We start from the raw sequence: 17,949 nt of genomic DNA on the forward strand, positions 1-17,949 counted from the left end.
ATCCTTCGCTCTCGGATCCGACGGCGTGTGTTCATCTTCCCCCTAGGCGTTACCTATATACTATTCCCGAGTGCGTGCATTGTTTGGATCTTTTCTTTATGATCGTATAATATTATTTGGTTTGTACGAGATCTTTTTTTTTTACATGCCATTCTATTGTTTCTGCTTCTTTTGATTAATTGGTTCTTATAATTTTGGTGCCAAGTTCTTCTATCCGTTTGTGATGGCCATCTTCTTAGTAAGAGATTTAATGGCAGTTTGGTAATTTGATGATGTTAGTGTGGTGGGGACACTGACATGTCACGTGCATGGTTGGACATGGTCCCACACATGTACTAAAAGCTACAATCTGATCCCAATAATATCCCATGTTCATGTTCTGGTTGGTTACAACTATACATACATACATACCCAATAATATTCTGCAACTTTAGTTAGTACTTGGTTCTGGCTCTCATGCTTTTGTGGATTGATAATGGCATCTGATCATGATCACAAATATATATATTTAGTATATATATATATATATATATCCACCTCTCTCATTTTTCTGCGCAATTATCTGGGTTATTGCCCCTGGAATGAATGACAGTGTGAATACCAATACATAAAAATCATGGTAGGTCGTGTGTATCATTTCCAGTTTGCGGAACCCAAAGTAAATTAATTAACATTCTCATATGTAAATTATGCAGAGTTAATAATTGTCTAATATGTTTGAAAGTTATATTTAATATGTGATGGGAAACTAAGCTCGCTCAGGTCCACAAAAGATTACTTTTTATCATGGGCATCATGATGGTGATATTATGAGGTTTATATATATATTTATCAAAATGGGTCTTCTTATAAACTTATTTACCATACGTCTTTTACGTATGGAAGTAAAAGGCGGCCAAAAAGCTCTCAGCAATACGTTGAATAGACCTTTTACAGAGATTGCTTCCATGTTCATCTCATGATCAACAACTATACACTGACAAGCCTCGTCGCGATAGCTTATCAACATAAATATACACACCATTGAAACAAAATGGCTAAATGTTTAACAGATCAGAAGAGGCCCTCAATGGCAACCTGAAAGATCTACCCAAAGAGAAAGATGCTTTCTTAGAATGAATGCCAGAATCGACTAACCAGAGCTTGCTTCTCATGTTACTAGAATATACAGTAAATAAGGCTTCCTGATGACCAACTCAAAGACACAGCAGAAGCAATCTCAACGTAGCCTTTAAATTCATTTGAAACTCCATCCATTGGTTCACCAGAAAATTTTCTCTGAAAGGAAAAAGAAAATTCTAGAGTTCATCATGGGTATTCTCCTTGGAAGAAGGAGAATAGTGTTCAAGAAGATATTGCATGGCCAGAGATGCATGAAGGGCTGCACCATAGGGGAGCGCTTCTTCGTTGACTGTGAAATATGGGGAATGTGAAGGACGCAGAGGTCCGCGGGTCTCATTTTTCATCCCCACGAAGTAGTAGTATGCAGATGGGACAACTTCAGAGAAGAAAGCAAAGTCTTCCGCTCCCATAGTCGGCTTCCTATCTCTGATGTTTTCAGACCCCAGCATTTCTCCTGCAACCTTCTGGAAGTATTCATGGAGATCTTTGTTATTGATCGTTGCAGGGAAGAAAGGCCGCTCCTTGGTGAGGAAGTCCACAATAGCATTGCACCTCTGCACGTATGCTTGTGCGAGAATAACCTGTCATAGTCAGAGAACAAGTATCAGTATGTGCACATGGAATAACACAAACACCAACCTAGCTTTTTTCTCATTTTCTCTCAAAACATGGGAATACCGAGTGAAAAGGACATTTTCGTCAACAAGATAGAAAATTTTGAGCATACTCTTTATGATTTAACATGAGGTAGCTTTTTGCAAATGTACCTAAAGGTCCTAAACAAGGAGTAGTCCATTTGCAAATATTAAGAGAGAAAACATTTCAAATATTAGGTAGTGATATGGAAAAAAAAATGTCATAACCGACAGTCAATTTGATTTTTGGGGAGAACCTTCATGCGTTAACTTGTCATACAGTCATACGATAGAGTACAACATGATCAAGGTGCAAACTCATAGATTTTGCATGTCAAAGTTGATAAGTAGTCTTCATTAATTAACAGATTTAGTCATTCACTTTGTTAATTCTCTTCAGCTGGTTGACAATGCAAATCACTGCACACTCAAACTGGCCAAACTATCTGATGGTTAGAACAAAGCCCTGTAGAAATGAACCCACATTCAACATGTTGCATGAATTGTATGCCACAACATCATACCTCCTCAATTCGTTGCTTTAGTTGAGAAAAGCTTTCTTTTGAGAAGGCTCGGAAAGTGCCACCAATAGTAACAGAATCAGGAATTACATTAAATGCTCCACCTCCTTGAAATTTTGCTACTGTTACTACCTGCAATAAAACCATGATACCACTTTCTCTAACCATATAGTGTGAACAAAGAGACAACTCAAAATTTGTAAACATTCCTCAAAAAGCAGACAGATTTTACAACCGACTTTTAGCATGATAACAGCCCTCTAGATAACAGTAATAATGCTGTGCGACCAGAAATTGATCCCTATGATTGAAAAATAAGATTAAATCAAGAAACACAGTACAATTTGCACTACTTTTATGTTTCGCTAAATCAGAGATCAAGTAGGAACAATTCAATTTCTAACTAGAGCTCTTGATACACATGCTGCTCTGAAGACAAGCTAAATGGATGCTAAAAGAGAAACAGAGATGCATTAAGGTAATCTTTGCTGGTGGACAGACTTATCCTATCATTCAGTCTTCTGGTGATGCAGTACACACTCAGCTCTGACTTTCGTTTTTTGTTCATTTGGCCTTTTTCACATCATTTAGTACAAGCAGATCAGATGAAATGACAACCTTATCAGCAGTAATGATAGAGATGTCTCCTAGATAAGATACGCATGTGCTGATTTCCAGAAGATATGAATTTCTAAAAGTGAGAAGTGCACAGTGTTCCACAGTATGAAAATAACAAAAAGAAAATAATAAAATAAAATACCTGAGAATCTAGTGGGTCAGCTTCACGGGAAACAAGATGCTGCAAGCTTACAATCACATTAGATGCAGCTATGATTGGATCTATAGTGTGCTGAGGAATAGCAGCATGACCTCCCTTTCCACTTATTACTGCCTCAAAGAACCCACTCGCAGCCATAATAGGACCTGGTCTCGATGCCACCATACCAGTAGGTAAATCACCAGTTATATGAAACCCAAAAATAGCATCGACTTTCTCAACAACTCCACTTTCTACCATTTTCTTTGCCCCACCACCTCCTTCCTCAGCTGGTTGGAAAAGAAGGAGCACTGTTCCCTATTTAGATCATTAAAAGAGAAACAATTTTAGGGCAAATCAGAAGAACAGTGAAATACTCTATTAGAAGATTAAAGTGGAGGATAAATCACATTCAAATAAAAAGTATATCTTAGAAGCTAGAATGACGAATGATAAATAGATAATTCCTACTCTAAAAGTAGCATATCTTTGCAAGACAACACATGAAAAAGGAGATCATTATATTTGTGCAATTCTTTCATAAGAGAAGACTATTTAACTGTAGAAAAGGTAAAACTTTATCTATTATAGTGATCCAAAACACAAAAACTAAAGGTTATGTTATTGGCAGAGTCTCAGCAAGAGAGGCCAGTGGAAAAGGCAACAGAGGTGAATAGGGAAACACGGGGCATTCATTAAAATATTCATGGGGCAATGGGTGAGAGACAAAGACAGAGAGAGAGTTATTGATTGTTTGTACAGATGAGATAATTTTGGAGAGTTAAAATGGATATATAGGAAGTGTACCTACATTACTGTCATTTGCAATCTAAAGCCCTAATGCAACATAATATATCACTCGGTAATGCCTCAAACTCCATAATATATATTTAGAGAATAGCATGCCCATTATGAATAAAGAATTTCAAAAAAAGAAACAACAATCTTTATCTGCTGTAAGTTGATTGATTTTAATGTCATTTCCCAAGTTGGACATGCGGAGATGGCACCATCACAATACCAAAATATTTTCACAGACAAGCAACTTAATTGCCCTTGTTATAACCCAATTGAAATTTACTGTAATCTTCTCATTTCTTTCTCCATACTCCACAGTTGATAGTTATGTCAACTGTAGATACTTTGATAGCAGATAAGATCCAACCTTGGTCATTTTATAGTTTATAACATGTGTACAGAGAAAAGGAACAAGGGAGATAATTCATTTATTTTTTGTATTTCACACAACACTACTTAGTTTATTAATCCCATTGCTGTTTTGGTTAATTCACCATTTTCTTTTGCTCATTTTATTTTTCTCTGATTCATCTCTTCATTTCATTTTATCTAATTTTTAAATGTTTCTTCATGCAAATTTCATTTCCACTTTATTTTAGCTTCTATATAAATCTATCATCACAAAAAAGAGATTCTAGAAAGGTGATAATAGTTTACTTTTCCCACTATGGAACTCCAATGCTAGCGATACAGACTTCCAAGAAATAAAGTAGTCTGTTTGGTACAATAATCTCGACAAATCACTTATCTTCAATCAGCCAATAATTGGATCAAGCCAATATATGAGCATTCTACTGAATGGATGAATACTCTATGCAGAAATTTGCATGTGGAGAAGGATTCATGAACTGTTAGCACTTGACTGCCTAGTTATTTTTACTAAAGAGACCCTATGCAATTGCAGGAATTGCTGTGGAACAATAGTAAAATAATCTGCAGGCAGGACGATACATTTTATCAATAAATCATGGAAAATAGTTTTTAGTCTATGAATAAATTGAAATTTGCTTCTTAGAAATAAATTACACTTCAATTGCCATGTCCTTCTCAACAAATAAGTTGAAGATAAGATTGTGGCAAGGAGAAAAGCAAAAAGGTGGAAATTGTTCAAAATGATATGTAGCATTAGTTTCCATCAGAGTTCAATACTAATATTATGCATGTAGAAATCTTCAGTGAACAAACAATGCATTTGATCTCAATACAAATTAAACCCAAAGCAAGTCCTAATCCTTACCTTTTCTCCTTACACCATAGAACCTTTCTTTTTTAACGTATCTTAAAACAGACAGGCTAACGACCATGAACAAGAAACGTGATAAGATTTCTGGCTGTGAGAGGAAGGAATTATCAGTAGCCAGGGCTAGGAAGTTCCATTAAGCACTGTTATACGGGTGATGATGGATATCGAGCTACTTGCATAAAAGTAAAGGGAAACAGGTTCATTCACAGGACGTGTCTTTAGGATGTTGCATCATGAAAACACTCATCATTACAGATCAATCAGATAAAGATCATGAAATTTATGCTAATTTATGCAAGTGGGTAGCTCACATTCTTGAAAGCTGACAATATTGCAACATTTTACAAAATTCAGAAACCATCAAAACGAAATTGAATGAGATCCCAATATTTACAAAATTCAGAAACGGCTAAAGAATACCAGACCTGCAGCTCATCATGATGCTCCTGAAGAATCTTAGCAGCACCTAACAACATTGCAACATGAGCATCATGGCCACATGCATGCATCTTTCCAGGGACTTTGCTCTTGTGCTCCCACTCCACATTCTCCTATCCATTGCAGCAAAGTCGGAACTTAATAATGAACATGACCAAGAATGTAATATTCAGAACAAAAAGTGCTCAAATTGTGGCAAAGTTCTTAGTCCATAATAAATTTGAACAATAAATCAACCAAACAAATTTTAGGAGAAGCAAGAGGAAAGTTAATTGACCAAACAATAAAATTAAAAATCTATGATAGATGACCAGAACCACTTTGAGTGGGCAAAAATTCAGACAACGTCGTACTAGGTTTCAGACCAAAACTGTGATCAAAATCCATCTAAGACAGACTTAAAACCCACTCCTTCGAAAAAGAAGAAGAAGAAGAAATAAGTCTTATAGCAAAATCCATCGTAAATAACTTTTTTTTAATTTTTTATTAAATTTCCTTGGAAAGTCTGACCTGCATCGCGAGGGCATCCATATCAGCCCTCAAAGCAACAAAGGGTGGCTTCCCGGATCCGATAATCCCCACGACACCTGTGACGGCGACCGGGTACTCATAAGCGATGCCCATCGCATCCAACTCCTTCCTTATAAGCTCGCTCGTCTGGAATTCCTCGTAACCCAGCTCGGGATTCTCGTGGATCCTTCTCCTTATGCCCACCATCCAATCGAAGAGCTCTGATTCCTTAGCCCGTTGGAGCAATCCACCGGAATTCAGCATCGATGAGCGAGATATGGGAAGGGAGAGTAATAGGTGAAGAAGAACGAGAAGCGAAGCTACCCATTTGGAAAAACCCATGGGGGATCTCAGAATTGGATCCCTCCTCTCTTGTGGCATTCTTTCTTCGAAGAGGGAAGAAGAGAGTGGATTTAGAGGACTTCTTATATCCGAAAAATTACATTTTACCCCCGATTTCATTTGTGTCTCTTGTGGTTATATTTACATTAAATTTTATTTATTTTATTATATTTAATAAGTAGAATTTGAAGATATTTATTAGAGATAAGATTATAAATAATTAAATAAATACATATCTAAGATAATTTAATTTATAATATTTTTAAATAATAAAAATATTATAAAATATATAGATTTGTTATTATATAATTAAAAATAATAATTTTAGTTTAGATATAATTATGGGGGAGTAAAATTGAATAAAATTATAAAAGGTGAAATGAATTTAAAAGATAGTGAGTGTCCTTATATATATTTGTGTGGATTTTGGCGAGGACCGGACATCCGACACGAAGGCAGTGACGGCGTGCCGCACGTGACAGAATGCAACTATTCATTCATTTCTCTTTTACTTTAGAAAAAAGTAATATAACCTTTCAATAATAATTTGGAACACGGGTCGGGTCGGGTCGGGTCAGCGAACGTGTAGAGAGGGGAGGACACTCCGATATCTCTCCGTTATATTTCTGGCTTCTCCGTTTCTTCGTCGTCCTCAAAAGCTTTCCTTTCGTTGTTCGCTACCTGGTGCCGTAATCGTAAGAATCGGATCCTTTAGATGTCGATTTCGTTCTACTTGTTCGATTATTTCACGAATTTTTCTTTGATTTCTCTAATTTAATTTGATTTCTTTGAACGAATTGTTGCTTTAGTTGAGATGTTTATGCCGTCCCCGTAATTGAGATCCGTTGCGTGTAATTAGGGCTTACCTGAGATCGTTGATCTCTAGGTTTAGGTTTTGGAAGCGGAATTCGTTGGAGAAGTATCCGATTTCCCTCTTCTCCCTGCAGAGGTGCTGATTTCCTCCATATTCTTGAGTTTAATTCGAAATCGTTGGAGAGACACGATGAGCGAAGTTTTTGAAGGGTACGAGCGCCAGTACTGTGAGATCTCCGCATCTCTCTCGCGGAAATGCTCATCAGCGGCAGTTTCTGAGGGAGGTGAGATGATTTTGTTCTACACGTGCTTTTATCTAATTTTTCATGCCGTCAATCTAATACAGATCTATCAATCTTTTTTTCTTTTTCTTTTTTCTCTCAGAGCAAAGGAAGCAGAAGGTTTCTGCAATCAAATCCGGATTAGAGGATGCGGAAGCTCTGGTAGAATTAACTTGACAATTTTATAGCGAGCATTGGTTAGGTTAGGTTAGGTAGGATGATCTTTACGTGATTTTTGTGTGTCATTTCTAGATTCGCAAGATGGATCTCGAGGCTAGAAGCTTGCAACCTAGCGTGAAGGCTGGATTGCTGGCGAAGTTGAGGGAGTATAAGTCTGATCTGAACAACTTGAAGAGTGAGCTTAAAAGGATTACAACTACTAATCCTAACCAGGCGACAAGAGAGGAGTTGTTGGAATCGGGAATGGCAGATACACTGGCGGTAAGCTGAGGCCCTCTTTTCTCCCATGGCACAGATATACCTATAATTGTCTTCTTCTTTGCTTGCAGTTGTCCGAAATGTTTTGGGAACCTCTCATAATACATAATCAGATCTAGTGCTGACATGTTGTATCCTACCCTTTGTAATAGTTGCATTGAGCAGTAGAGAGGATTGATGGACAATATCATATAAGTTTATCTCTTGAAAGCTAACTAAGCTAGTGATTCTCCTCCTCGTGGTCCATCCTTTGAAAGCTAATTAAGCTAGTCATTAGGTACATTTGTTCTGCTAATGTTTGAGCATTTTAAATACTCCTTCACAGTATAGTCTTCATTTCCATTACATGGGTTGTCTGAAGTGGTTTACCTGTTAGCGAGATCCTTTGGCTGTCTTAGATAATGTGTACTCATAAGTCTCTACTAAAATCGTATATTGAATACTGCGAGAAATATTTTTCTTTGCCGGACCACGTAGTGCAATGACTCTCCTCTTACTTTTGCATTGAGAAATTCATGTGGAATAATTTACATCCTCCTCACACGGCAACCTAGTCTAGTAATGTGGATATTCTAGTTTCAGTTGTTTCTTCAGATACAAATGGAATTTATGACAACCAAGAACATTTTTTGTCCTATATACTAAGATATGTTGCCATCATCTCAAATATTGTCTACCCTATGTCTTCTCTGTCCTTGCTAACAGTGGTAATTTTACATACTCCTAATAGCAGCAATGCTGTAGAAGGATTTTTCAAGGTGCTGTCTCATCCTCCTATAGTACTTTCTGACGTAATATAGATGCTTGCTAATGCTTTACTGCTGAGTTGGGAACTTATTCCTTTTCCTTATTTGTTTCATGCTATTGGTCATTGTATGGTGCAGGTGACTACTGATCAAAGGGGAAGATTGCTAATGTCAACAGAAAGATTGAATCAATCAACTGATAGAATTAAAGAGTCTCGAAGAACTATATTGGAGACAGAAGAACTTGGTGTATCAATTCTTCAGGACCTGCATCAACAACGGCAGTCGCTCTTACATGCTCATAATACAGTATATTCATTTCTTTTCCTTAGTAGTAGTTAGTTGTTTACACTAGGCCGCAAGCTTTTTGAGTTTCCTGATATTCCATTTTGGATATTTGACACTGTGGGAAAGGTGTCATTGGAGAATTAGCTTTGTAAACTAGAGTTTGGGGTTATGTTAAGCATTGATAGAATCGATCTTAGTTGATCTGGTTAAAAAAGGATGAAGAGTTTTAGTAAATCAATCATAGCCCACATCTCAGTCTTATTTGACGAGATGAGCATGGAAGCTTCATCCAAAAAGTATAGTTTGAAAATAGTGATTTTCTATTTGAAGTTGGTTGAACTAGAAATGTGTGATTTAATAATATTAATAATAGGTGCTTCCAGGTTACAAGTTTCAAAGGTCCACAGCTCCTAGTGCAGAATCATTAGTCTAACATGATATCCTGACATTGGTCTGATTGTTTGATATTATGTTCTTATTGGTTGCATGTGTCGTTAATTGCTTCTCTTTTTAATTTTCAGCTACATGGGGTGGACGATAACATCGGCAAGAGCAAAAGAATCCTATCAGCCATGTCAAGAAGAATGGACAGGAACAAGTGGATTATTGGGAGTGTAATCGTGGCCCTGGTATTGGCCATTTTTCTGATACTGTACTATAAGCTTGCTCATTAAGCACTGGTGCAGAAGAGACGCAAGTCACAAGTATATCTATTTCTCTATTTTGTGGATTGAATGTCAATGAATGCTGTATGTTTTGACCTTAAATTTTTCTTTCTTATCATCTTTTCATTTCTTTTGCTGCAAGTAAGACCATTTGTTATTTTGAAAGAAACAACTGCGTGCTTGACTCATAGCCTGGAAGGCTGGAACGGATGTTCTGTAGCCCCCTGTTTCATTGCAAAAAAATTGCGCCTACTGTTGTTAAAATAGTTTTGCAGATGAACCATTTGGAACCCAATTCTCTCATTAACTTCACAAAATGGCTCACTAAGCGCACTAACTTTTTTAACGACATAATATCGACTGTCACCTAGTAAGCTAACAGAATTTGCCAGATATTTATTTAGTGTTTTTCCGATCTTTCACTTCACCTTTGAAAGTGCTCATCTCCAGCTAGAAGTCCCCCCTTGCCTGCTTTGATTCTGTCTTAATAACCTTTTTAATCAAATATTAAGCAAAAGCAACCGATGGTAATAAAATTCATGCCCATGTAAGCATGGATTGCTTACTCCACGATAATTACAATACCCAAAACTTACGTTTATCATTATTAAAGAGAAAGGAAGAGTAACTGCCCAGACGAGTTGGGCTCCTTTTCTTTCCGGATTCGAAAAAGAAAAATTGGGCTTTTAGCAAAGGTGATGGTAGTACTACTACAGGCCTTCAAATTATTGGGCTTCACCAATCAGGCTGGCCCATTTACAGCTGCACAAGTATTAATTGTGTTGCGCCGGAACGCAGGCTAGGAGAAAAAACGCTTGGATGCGTGTGTAAGTTTCTTTCCGCGAGCTCTTCGACAACGCCTCCTTCTCCTCCTCCTCCCTTCTCCCCCTCGTTTCATCCGATCTCCGCAGCGCAAGCTCGTCAGGGTTTAGGGTGCGTATCAGGCACCTCCGTCGCCAGATCTTTGTTTCTCTCCTTTGATCGGCACTTGATCTGTGTTTCCGTTGCCTTTTTCTCCCAAGAATTTTATGATCATTTATTTAAAGAGATCCGCAATTTTCTTCTATTAGTGATTCTTCCAGATTTTTTTTTTTTTTTGAAAAAAAAATTATGCGATCGGTTTACTTTGTTTGTGTATCATTCTTGTTTCTCCCGATTATGTGCATTGTACTGTTTAGATTACTAGATTCCGTGCTGCTTATTTTCGATTGGTTCCTCCGCAAAAGATGGATCTGTATGTTATAGAGGCGCGTTTGTTGGAAAATTTTACCTGAGGACGAAATTCTAAAAAAGCTTTTGCTACGGTGATTTGTATGAAACATGAAATATTCCGACCAAAGCATGGCAGCGCTCAAATCATGCTGGTGATGAGATGCTCGAATTTCATAGCTAAATCATGATTAGTGCGCATGTGTGTTCTTTTGAGGAAGATGCAGATTATCTATAGTTGAATATCTAGAATTTCTGTCCTTGTGTCAAACATAGGTTTGATCTAATGCTACGAGCATGTAGAGAGTCTCCAATTTGCTAATTACAACAAAGAAAGCATTGCCGTATATCCACTCTTTCTATTGATAGCGAGCTTGTTACGTTTAGAATTACCGTTAGATGATATGTCATCCTTTAGAGTTGGCTTAGGCGTATGCCTTCTTTATCTGCTCATGTTAACATTCGAGATAATTTAATGGCTGTCATGCCTTCCATGGTGAAAAGTTTCATGCTTTCTCTCTACAGACGATTGAAGCAAAGATGGTGGCGAATGGCGATTTACCACCGAGGGGAAGTGCGGCAGCTGCTGCAGGCCTGCGGAGGCGGAGGACGACTGGTGGCAGCGGTGCGGCGGCAGGTGCAAACACGATGCTCCAGTTCTACACCGACGAGACTGCGGGGCGCAAGATGTCCCCCAACACAGTCCTCATAATGAGCATAGGCTTCATTGCCGTTGTCGCAGTTTTGCACGTCTTTGGTAAGCTCTACCGAGGCCCTCAGTAGGTGGTCGGAGATTCCGATGGTAGAGCTGCAAGACTTACTTTGATTTTCTCTCATATTCACTCAAATCAGTTCAAACTTCAAACCGCAGGGTGTAAACTGATGGAATTTTTTTTGGTTCCGGTTGTTAACAGCTAAATTATCCCCTTTTGGCTGAACTATATAGTAGCAATCTACTAGTTCTTTTTCTCTGTGTCGGTTTATGTGTTGCTTAGTATCAAATTCGCTATTATGGCTGCAGGTGTTTTGCTAGGATAAAAATTCCTAAATGCCGTTCAAGTCCGTCATCTCCAGTCTCTGGTGCAGCACAGTCGTTATCCAACAGTTCCACGTATTGTCAGAGTCTGTGGAAAAGGTAAAGTTCTTGACAAATGGAACGCCAATCGTTGATTTGGTATGAGTCATTTTCTTCACACAGAAGCCAGAAAAAGCTAAGACAGCATAGCACGCATCGTATCCCGATCCCACAGAAGATGACCTGAGAAGAACAGCCGAATTCCGAGTAAAGTATAAGAACAATGGTTCATCTGCCCCTCTATAAAACATGCAAAGGTACAATACATTCTATGTTATCATGCCTGGACCTCATTTCTATGACTAGAGTCGTCCTGAGAGTGAATAAAAGGAAGAGATTGAATTGTAGTGCAAAGGTAAAGAGCAATTGAAAGTATATGGGCAAGAGAAAAGCATTTACATAAAAAATTTGGGTTAGTTTTTTCTCCATATACAGAGACATGTGAATATTTACTGCAACAACTCCTGAACAACAAGTCACTGGAACAATCTCAAATCTTACTTGTGTAAGTTTTTCCTGTACATCATGGCCATTCCCAGCTTGCGTATGCAAGTTTTCCTGTATATCATGGCCATAACCCAAACAACATTCTTCAATTTGTATATAAGATTGCTTCTATATGGCAGGGAAAAGCATACATAATTCTTCTCAGCATATAGAGAAAAAAAAAGCTACATAATATCACATCCATACATTTCAAATGATATATTTACAAATAAGTGGCATAAGTTCAGTAGACTTACCTATCTATACTACTAAGGAACCGGAGAAGGGTCAGGAACTCGAGCTGGCATTTGCTTGCTTCAGCTAAGCTGATGGCTGGCTCTAACCGCGTAAGATTAAACAGCCACATGCCAAGTGAAATTTGAATCACAAGTCATGTTGTTGCCTTTCTCTCTGTATTGACCGGAAGATCCTAGCTGCCGACTCTGTGGCAGACCTCGCATTATGAGGAACAACCTTAATCACGCGAGTCTGGTTGTCTCTGTCGCTATCCAGAGGGTGAGTTGAGCCATCTGTAGCTGGGGCCACAGGAAAGAGGGACAGTGAATCTCTCCCTTCAACTTGTGGCTTCTCTGAAGGACTACTTGCAGTGCTTCCTTGTATCTCACTTTCTCTTAATGCCTGAGACCTCTGAGGATGTCCTGAGAATGCATCCTTCTTTGGACGCGACATGTTACATGAGCTCCAAGAGTGCTGCTTGGCTTGCCCACTAGGCCGCGAACCACCCAGCCAGCACATTTCTTCAACTGCTGAGGCTGAGATAACTGGGTTCGATGGAATACCATAAGGGGGAAAATAGTTTGGAGCCATTCCAGGCGTACTAGGAAGAACACCCATATTTTGTGGCTGAGATGACACACTGTAAGCTGAATTTGTGAAGTCTCCAGCTGCTGGAGGTAGACTTATACAACCTCCATAAAAAGGAGACAGAAAACTACCATTTGGAGGACAAGAACCAGTATACGGCTTGTAGACAAGTCCTTCAGAAGGTGACAAAACAGGCATCAACCACTGGTTTGCAGCTGGTTGGAGACACCAAGAACCTTGTGTGTTCTCGGAAGCCATAGGAACAGGTGGTGGTGGGTTTCCGGAATAGGATCCATTTGTTCTAACATTATTATGACGACTTTGTTTGAGTCCATCCTCACAAGAGGGGAGAGGTCTGCTTCCTTCCGTGTGATCCTTTGGCCATTCTGTTTTCTGCTTGGGTTTCTGGGCATCATCTTCCTGTTGAATCTGTGGCTGAGATTCAAGATTACATTCAGGTGGAGGGTTCTTAGCTAGGGTTGAAGATTCCTTAAGATAAGGATTGCCTTCGAGGAGTAGATCTGGTGATGCTGCAATCAACTTCTGAACCTGTTAAAAGGAAAAAAACAGAGAAGCTTAAGTAGGCAATATAGCCTATGCACATGAAATAGCATTTGCCAGCAACACAACCACACTTCTGACATCTTTGAATCACCTTAATTAATCTATGCAGCTCGAACACTTGTAATGCAAAAACCCTCTGTTGGCTGCATGAGAGAGAAATTTAAAACTCTAAGATATAAATAAGAAAATGTGGCAAAGAACCACCACAAAAGAAAGCAGAGTAAGAACTAAAAGAAACTGAATCAAAATGAGTCATTATCAACAATATCATCACAATTTATACATTCTCCAGAAATATGGATAGCTAGAATACTGCTCAATGTATGACTCAACCAAATCATAAAATATCTCATATTTATGACTCATTACAACAGACGGTGGCAGTCTATAATAAAATAAAATATATCAGACAAGATAGGGAAAGCTTTACATGAAATGTGGAAAGACAAAATATCCTTAACAGAAAACAGATCAGTCATCAGAGGTGTTGAATAAACAGAGCAAAATGCAGGAAAAGTGCAGCTAAAGGAAGGATCAGAAGGAATGAAAAACAGCTCAACAAACAAATGTTCAATATATGGATACAAGATATCAGTACATTTTGAGAGTTACTACTCCACTGCTAGAAGTTCAACTACTACTTAATCAGCAAAAACAACATATAACAAAATCAAGAGAAGCAAATGCTGTTGATGTTACTGTTTATACAGCAGAAAATGCAAGAAATGAACATTAGCATTGCACTTACTTGACAATAGCTCTCCTTGCTTTCCAGAATTGTTTTGGACCAATTACTCCAACAATATCGTCTGGAGATATCTCCGACCCTGTTACTGAGTCCACCATCAAGGAGTCAGATGATTCATCCTTTTGTTCTTCATCTCCCAAATCATGCCGGCGAATTTCTTTATCATCACCTCCTCGGCAGCAGCTATCAGCAAAAAACAGAGTTTTATCACTTCTCTTGATAGATGCCTTCAAACATGACTCATTTCTCATCCTTGCAGCACTGCAATCTGTTCCAGCAATTATGTCGTTTGAATTGTTTGGTTCACTTAGACCACCATTAGCACGATATTCTTGATACAGCCCTAAAGCTCCATCCCCTGATATTTCGGAAGCATCTCTAGTACTTGCATACTCTCTATCTAAAGAAACTTTATGAAGGCCTGACTGTTTTTGCAACTTTTCCCCAGGTTCTGTATTCAATACAGACTTCTCTATAGCTTCTTTAATTCCTGAACTTTCTGCAGGCTCTTTTTCCCCATCCTTTGTATGAGAATTTCTAGACTTTACAACCGAAGGATTAATTCCTACCAACAAGTTCTCATTAGAATCTGAGCACTGGATTGAAGATTTAACTATGGTGGAGCAACCTTTCTGAGAACTCTTGGTAGATACTGAAGTTAATTTTTCTTGCCCCACAACAGGTAAATCTTTATTGGATTGAGAAGAATCTCTTGGTTGAGCGAATGTAGGAACCCTAAAGTCATCCTCATCACCGAACTTTTTCACAGAAGAGTTCTTTAAGTTGGAAACCTGGGGTGGTCGGGAACTGCAGTCACTAACTGATCCTGCAATGGTCCTTCTATCACTGATATACTTAATGGGTCTTCTTTCAAACTCCATTCTTGATGCACTGAGATTCACCCCATCAGAGGAACAACTATTATTCTTCTCAGAAGCATGAATAGAAGTGTGATGAGTCACAAAAAATGGAGAAAGAGCAGTCCTCTCATGCCCACAACCCTAAAGCCAGACAATTTGTCAAACCAGAGAATATTAAACCTAATAAATGTTTGTATGTCCTATGTATTCAGGGACTCCCACAAAAAAAATCATATTTACTGAAACTGTAACTACAAGATATCAGGATACATAATGTCTGTGATAAGAAAGTGTAGTTAAAATAAGAAAATAGTTGAAACTCGGATTCATAGGCTGATTACTGAAAAGCGATATATCAACTATATATGCCGCAACCTAACGGAAAGAAACATGTTACCGTTAAAAAGTAACAAGGAACATCCAAAATCAAGCTTTTGGAATAATCCAACCCTTGCTAAGATTCTATTATATACGAACAACTCCCATAAGCAGCAAGATTCCCTCACAATCTCTCAAACAAAATAGACCAAGCATAATATTTTATTATAGAAGCAGAAATAAGCTGCTTGTGATTCTAAATTCATGGAGAATTGGGCAAAGAAGAAGAATTCAAACGACAACCTGACCCGAAGATGTGGAAGGGACCGAGTTGCTGGCGTTGGGCAGAGGAAGAGGCAACATAGAAGAAGCCTTGGAATTCAACCTCTGAGAAGGGATGCTGAACTGCTCATAGAGAGCCATCTTGTTCCGGGGAGGAGGTCGAGGACCTCCTTTATCAGCATCGTTCACATGGAGCCGCGGAAACAGAGGGCCTATCATCGTATCCTCCTCTTTTACCCCTTGCATCTCGCTAAGCTTTCACAAATCTTACTACAAAACCGGACTAGGAAATCCCAAAAGTGGAATAAGCTCAACTTAGAACTCATTCATTCCCGTACCACAACAGCGAACTCCCAACTCCGATAATCTCACCAAAAGCTTATCCACTCATATATTCTAATTACAGGCAAATCCAATTACTCCTTTCCGAGTACTATAAAGAAATAACAGCAGTGATGGAAGATTAAAAAAAAAAAACCCCCCCACACAAAAGAGTCAAAGTTTCACGCTCTTGCGCCAATACCCACCTCGAAAAATCCAAGCTTTCGCCCGAAAGCACCACGAAATCCCGATAACAACCAAAACCCAGTAACCAAAAGTCTGATCCTTCTATGCAATCGAGGATCTAATTGGATACGAGAGAGAAGAGAGAGGAGAGAGGGTGCGGGGAATCGAAGGGTAAAGGACCAAGGGTGGACATATGACGAAGCCCCCTCTGGGATTTTGAGAAGATGGGAGAGATTCGGGAAAGGGGGAAAAAGGCAAGCCTTTGGCCTTTAGGATCCTATCATCAGGGAATCCTCATCGGCTGAGGAAATAAAGAGCAAAAAAGTGCCATGGAGGAGTGGGCCATGGAAGACCACAAAAGAGTGCCATTAGGATTAGGGTTTCTTGTCTTAATTAAAATTGTCTGACCTATTGGATAATCTTTCTTATCAATTTAATCTCACCTTGAAATTGCTTACGTTAAGCCACAAATTGGTTTTTTCTTTTGTATGTAATAGCTTAAACATCAAGCTTTGTCTCAAATTATTTTAACCGAAATAAATCACTTTTTAAATTTGTAAATCTATTCCACTGTAGCTTATTTTATTTTTAGATAAAAACATCAGCAAGTTTATTGCTTATATCTACAAAGTTATAAGATAAAATATTAATATTATTAGTTGTTTATATATATCAAATGCTGATCATATTAGTGTTTTACGTCTAACAAAAAAAAATGTTGAATTTATCAATATTTTTTTTGATAAATTTATTATTTTAATGATAGCTATAGAATGATAGTTTTTGGTTTTAAAATATATATATATACATATATATTTGGAAGAAACTAGTTTGGTCAAAAACTCACATCTGGGCTAGGGCTACTATCCCTGTCAATAATTCAATATTTGGATCCTACAGCTTCACCACTGTGCAACATAGGAGTCATAAATTAGTGGTAATTTGGTTCAAGCTAATATTGTTAAATACGTGTGATTAGAGAGAAAAAACTTAACAAATGAGGCAGATATAACGTTAGGTGAGATCTGATATATCTTGTGGTAGTTAAGGTATGTCACCAAGATATTTTCTTTTAGGGCCTAACGAAGATTGAACTCAAAACACACTGAAACAACGTGTTCGATCGACTGGAGAAAGCAATAATGTGATAGATTCAAACTGCAAAAGAAACTAAACTTTGGCATGATGCATGGAGGAGTGATGGTGTCAATCAAGATATGAAAAGATGGGCTCAAAGTAAGGGTGCAGAAAAGAAGCCCAATAAGACTTCACACACAGAGAGTAAAACTAGCATGTGCATACTAGCTAGTAGTGGTGGATTTAGGCCCACATAACGATCACTGTCACGGTAGTTGGAAGTGATCGATCCTTACACAAGCCTACTAACTGCTTCTATATCAAGTTGTACCTCTCCAATCCTAACACAAGCCCACCAAAACAAACTGCCTCTTTCTTCTTCCTTTTCTGTTAATCGTACT

General features: G+C 38.3%; 4 protein-coding genes across 11 annotated transcripts; 2 read left to right on the forward strand and 2 right to left on the reverse strand.

Moving 5' to 3' along the window:
- Positions 1-1,212: 1,212 nt before the first annotated feature.
- LOC140770269 (IAA-amino acid hydrolase ILR1-like 1) lies at positions 1,213-6,436 on the reverse strand. Its single transcript, XM_073111366.1, has 5 exons — positions 6,025-6,436; positions 5,502-5,627; positions 3,039-3,353; positions 2,282-2,410; positions 1,213-1,703 (listed from the first exon to the last, which is right to left on the reverse strand). The coding sequence occupies exons 1-5, from the start codon at positions 6,403-6,405 to the stop codon at positions 1,299-1,301; spliced, it is 1,356 nt and encodes a 451-aa protein (XP_072967467.1). The 5' UTR covers positions 6,406-6,436; the 3' UTR covers positions 1,213-1,298.
- Positions 6,437-6,934: 498 nt separating this feature from the next.
- On the forward strand, positions 6,935-9,723 carry LOC140771248 (vesicle transport v-SNARE 11-like). 2 transcript variants are annotated; one of them, XM_073112707.1, is made up of 6 exons: positions 6,935-7,061; positions 7,226-7,463; positions 7,564-7,622; positions 7,713-7,901; positions 8,783-8,953; positions 9,454-9,723. In XM_073112707.1, exons 2-6 carry the CDS (start codon positions 7,370-7,372, stop codon positions 9,604-9,606), a joined length of 666 nt encoding a protein of 221 aa, XP_072968808.1. In that variant the 5' UTR covers positions 6,935-7,061; positions 7,226-7,369; the 3' UTR covers positions 9,607-9,723. The 2 variants fall into 2 exon arrangements, with proteins under 2 accessions (XP_072968808.1, XP_072968809.1); XM_073112708.1 differs by having other exon boundaries at positions 6,961-7,061; positions 7,253-7,463.
- Positions 9,724-10,395: 672 nt separating this feature from the next.
- LOC140769657 (protein transport protein Sec61 subunit beta-like) lies at positions 10,396-11,760 on the forward strand. The gene is made up of 2 exons (XM_073110458.1): positions 10,396-10,530; positions 11,332-11,760. Exon 2 carries the CDS (start codon positions 11,347-11,349, stop codon positions 11,587-11,589), a length of 243 nt encoding a protein of 80 aa, XP_072966559.1. The 5' UTR covers positions 10,396-10,530; positions 11,332-11,346; the 3' UTR covers positions 11,590-11,760.
- A 145-nt stretch (positions 11,761-11,905) lies between these two features.
- Positions 11,906-16,769, reverse strand: LOC140769656 (protein HEADING DATE 3B-like). 7 transcript variants are annotated; one of them, XR_012105941.1, is made up of 6 exons: positions 15,986-16,769; positions 14,505-15,505; positions 13,848-13,899; positions 12,625-13,741; positions 12,383-12,439; positions 11,906-12,064 (listed from the first exon to the last, which is right to left on the reverse strand). XR_012105941.1 is itself a non-coding variant. In XM_073110457.1 (4 exons), the coding sequence occupies exons 2-4, from the start codon at positions 15,383-15,385 to the stop codon at positions 12,752-12,754; spliced, it is 1,923 nt and encodes a 640-aa protein (XP_072966558.1). In that variant the 5' UTR covers positions 15,386-15,505; positions 16,492-16,769; the 3' UTR covers positions 11,906-12,751. The 7 variants fall into 7 exon arrangements, 3 of the variants coding, with proteins under 3 accessions (XP_072966558.1, XP_072966555.1, XP_072966556.1); XR_012105940.1 differs by lacking the exon at positions 12,383-12,439; XR_012105938.1 differs by having other exon boundaries at positions 11,906-12,439.
- Between the last annotated feature and the right edge of the window lie 1,180 nt (positions 16,770-17,949).

The sequence above is a fragment of the Typha angustifolia genome, chromosome 11 (genome assembly GCF_048772165.1).
Source record: "Typha angustifolia cultivar Huaian chromosome 11, ASM4877216v1, whole genome shotgun sequence".
NCBI classification, from domain to species: Eukaryota; Viridiplantae; Streptophyta; class Magnoliopsida; order Poales; family Typhaceae; genus Typha; species Typha angustifolia.

What these genes read in the sequence shown, in the direction of transcription:
- LOC140769657 (XM_073110458.1), top strand. Translation starts at nt 11,347, where the DNA reads ATGGTGGCGAATGGCGATTTACCACCGAGGGGAAGTGCGGCAGCTGCT.
- LOC140771248 (XM_073112707.1), top strand. Translation starts at nt 7,370, where the DNA reads ATGAGCGAAGTTTTTGAAGGGTACGAGCGCCAGTACTGTGAGATCTCC. An exon ending in GAATGGCAGATACACTGGCG is followed by an intron (nt 7,902 to 8,782) that starts GTAAGCTGAGGC and finishes TGTATGGTGCAG; the next exon opens with GTGACTACTGATCAAAGGGG. An exon ending in TCTTACATGCTCATAATACA is followed by an intron (nt 8,954 to 9,453) that starts GTATATTCATTT and finishes TTTAATTTTCAG; the next exon opens with CTACATGGGGTGGACGATAA.
- LOC140769656 (XM_073110454.1), bottom strand. Translation starts at nt 16,210, where the DNA reads ATGCAAGGGGTAAAAGAGGAGGATACGATGATAGGCCCTCTGTTTCCG. An exon ending in GCAAGGAGAGCTATTGTCAA is followed by an intron (nt 13,900 to 14,504) that starts GTAAGTGCAATG and finishes TCTCTCATGCAG; the next exon opens with CCAACAGAGGGTTTTTGCAT. An exon ending in AGCTGCATAGATTAATTAAG is followed by an intron (nt 13,742 to 13,847) that starts GTGATTCAAAGA and finishes TCCTTTTAACAG; the next exon opens with GTTCAGAAGTTGATTGCAGC.
- LOC140770269 (XM_073111366.1), bottom strand. Translation starts at nt 6,405, where the DNA reads ATGCCACAAGAGAGGAGGGATCCAATTCTGAGATCCCCCATGGGTTTT. An exon ending in TGGATGCCCTCGCGATGCAG is followed by an intron (nt 5,628 to 6,024) that starts GTCAGACTTTCC and finishes TGCAATGGATAG; the next exon opens with GAGAATGTGGAGTGGGAGCA. An exon ending in TAAAGCAACGAATTGAGGAG is followed by an intron (nt 1,704 to 2,281) that starts GTATGATGTTGT and finishes TGACTATGACAG; the next exon opens with GTTATTCTCGCACAAGCATA.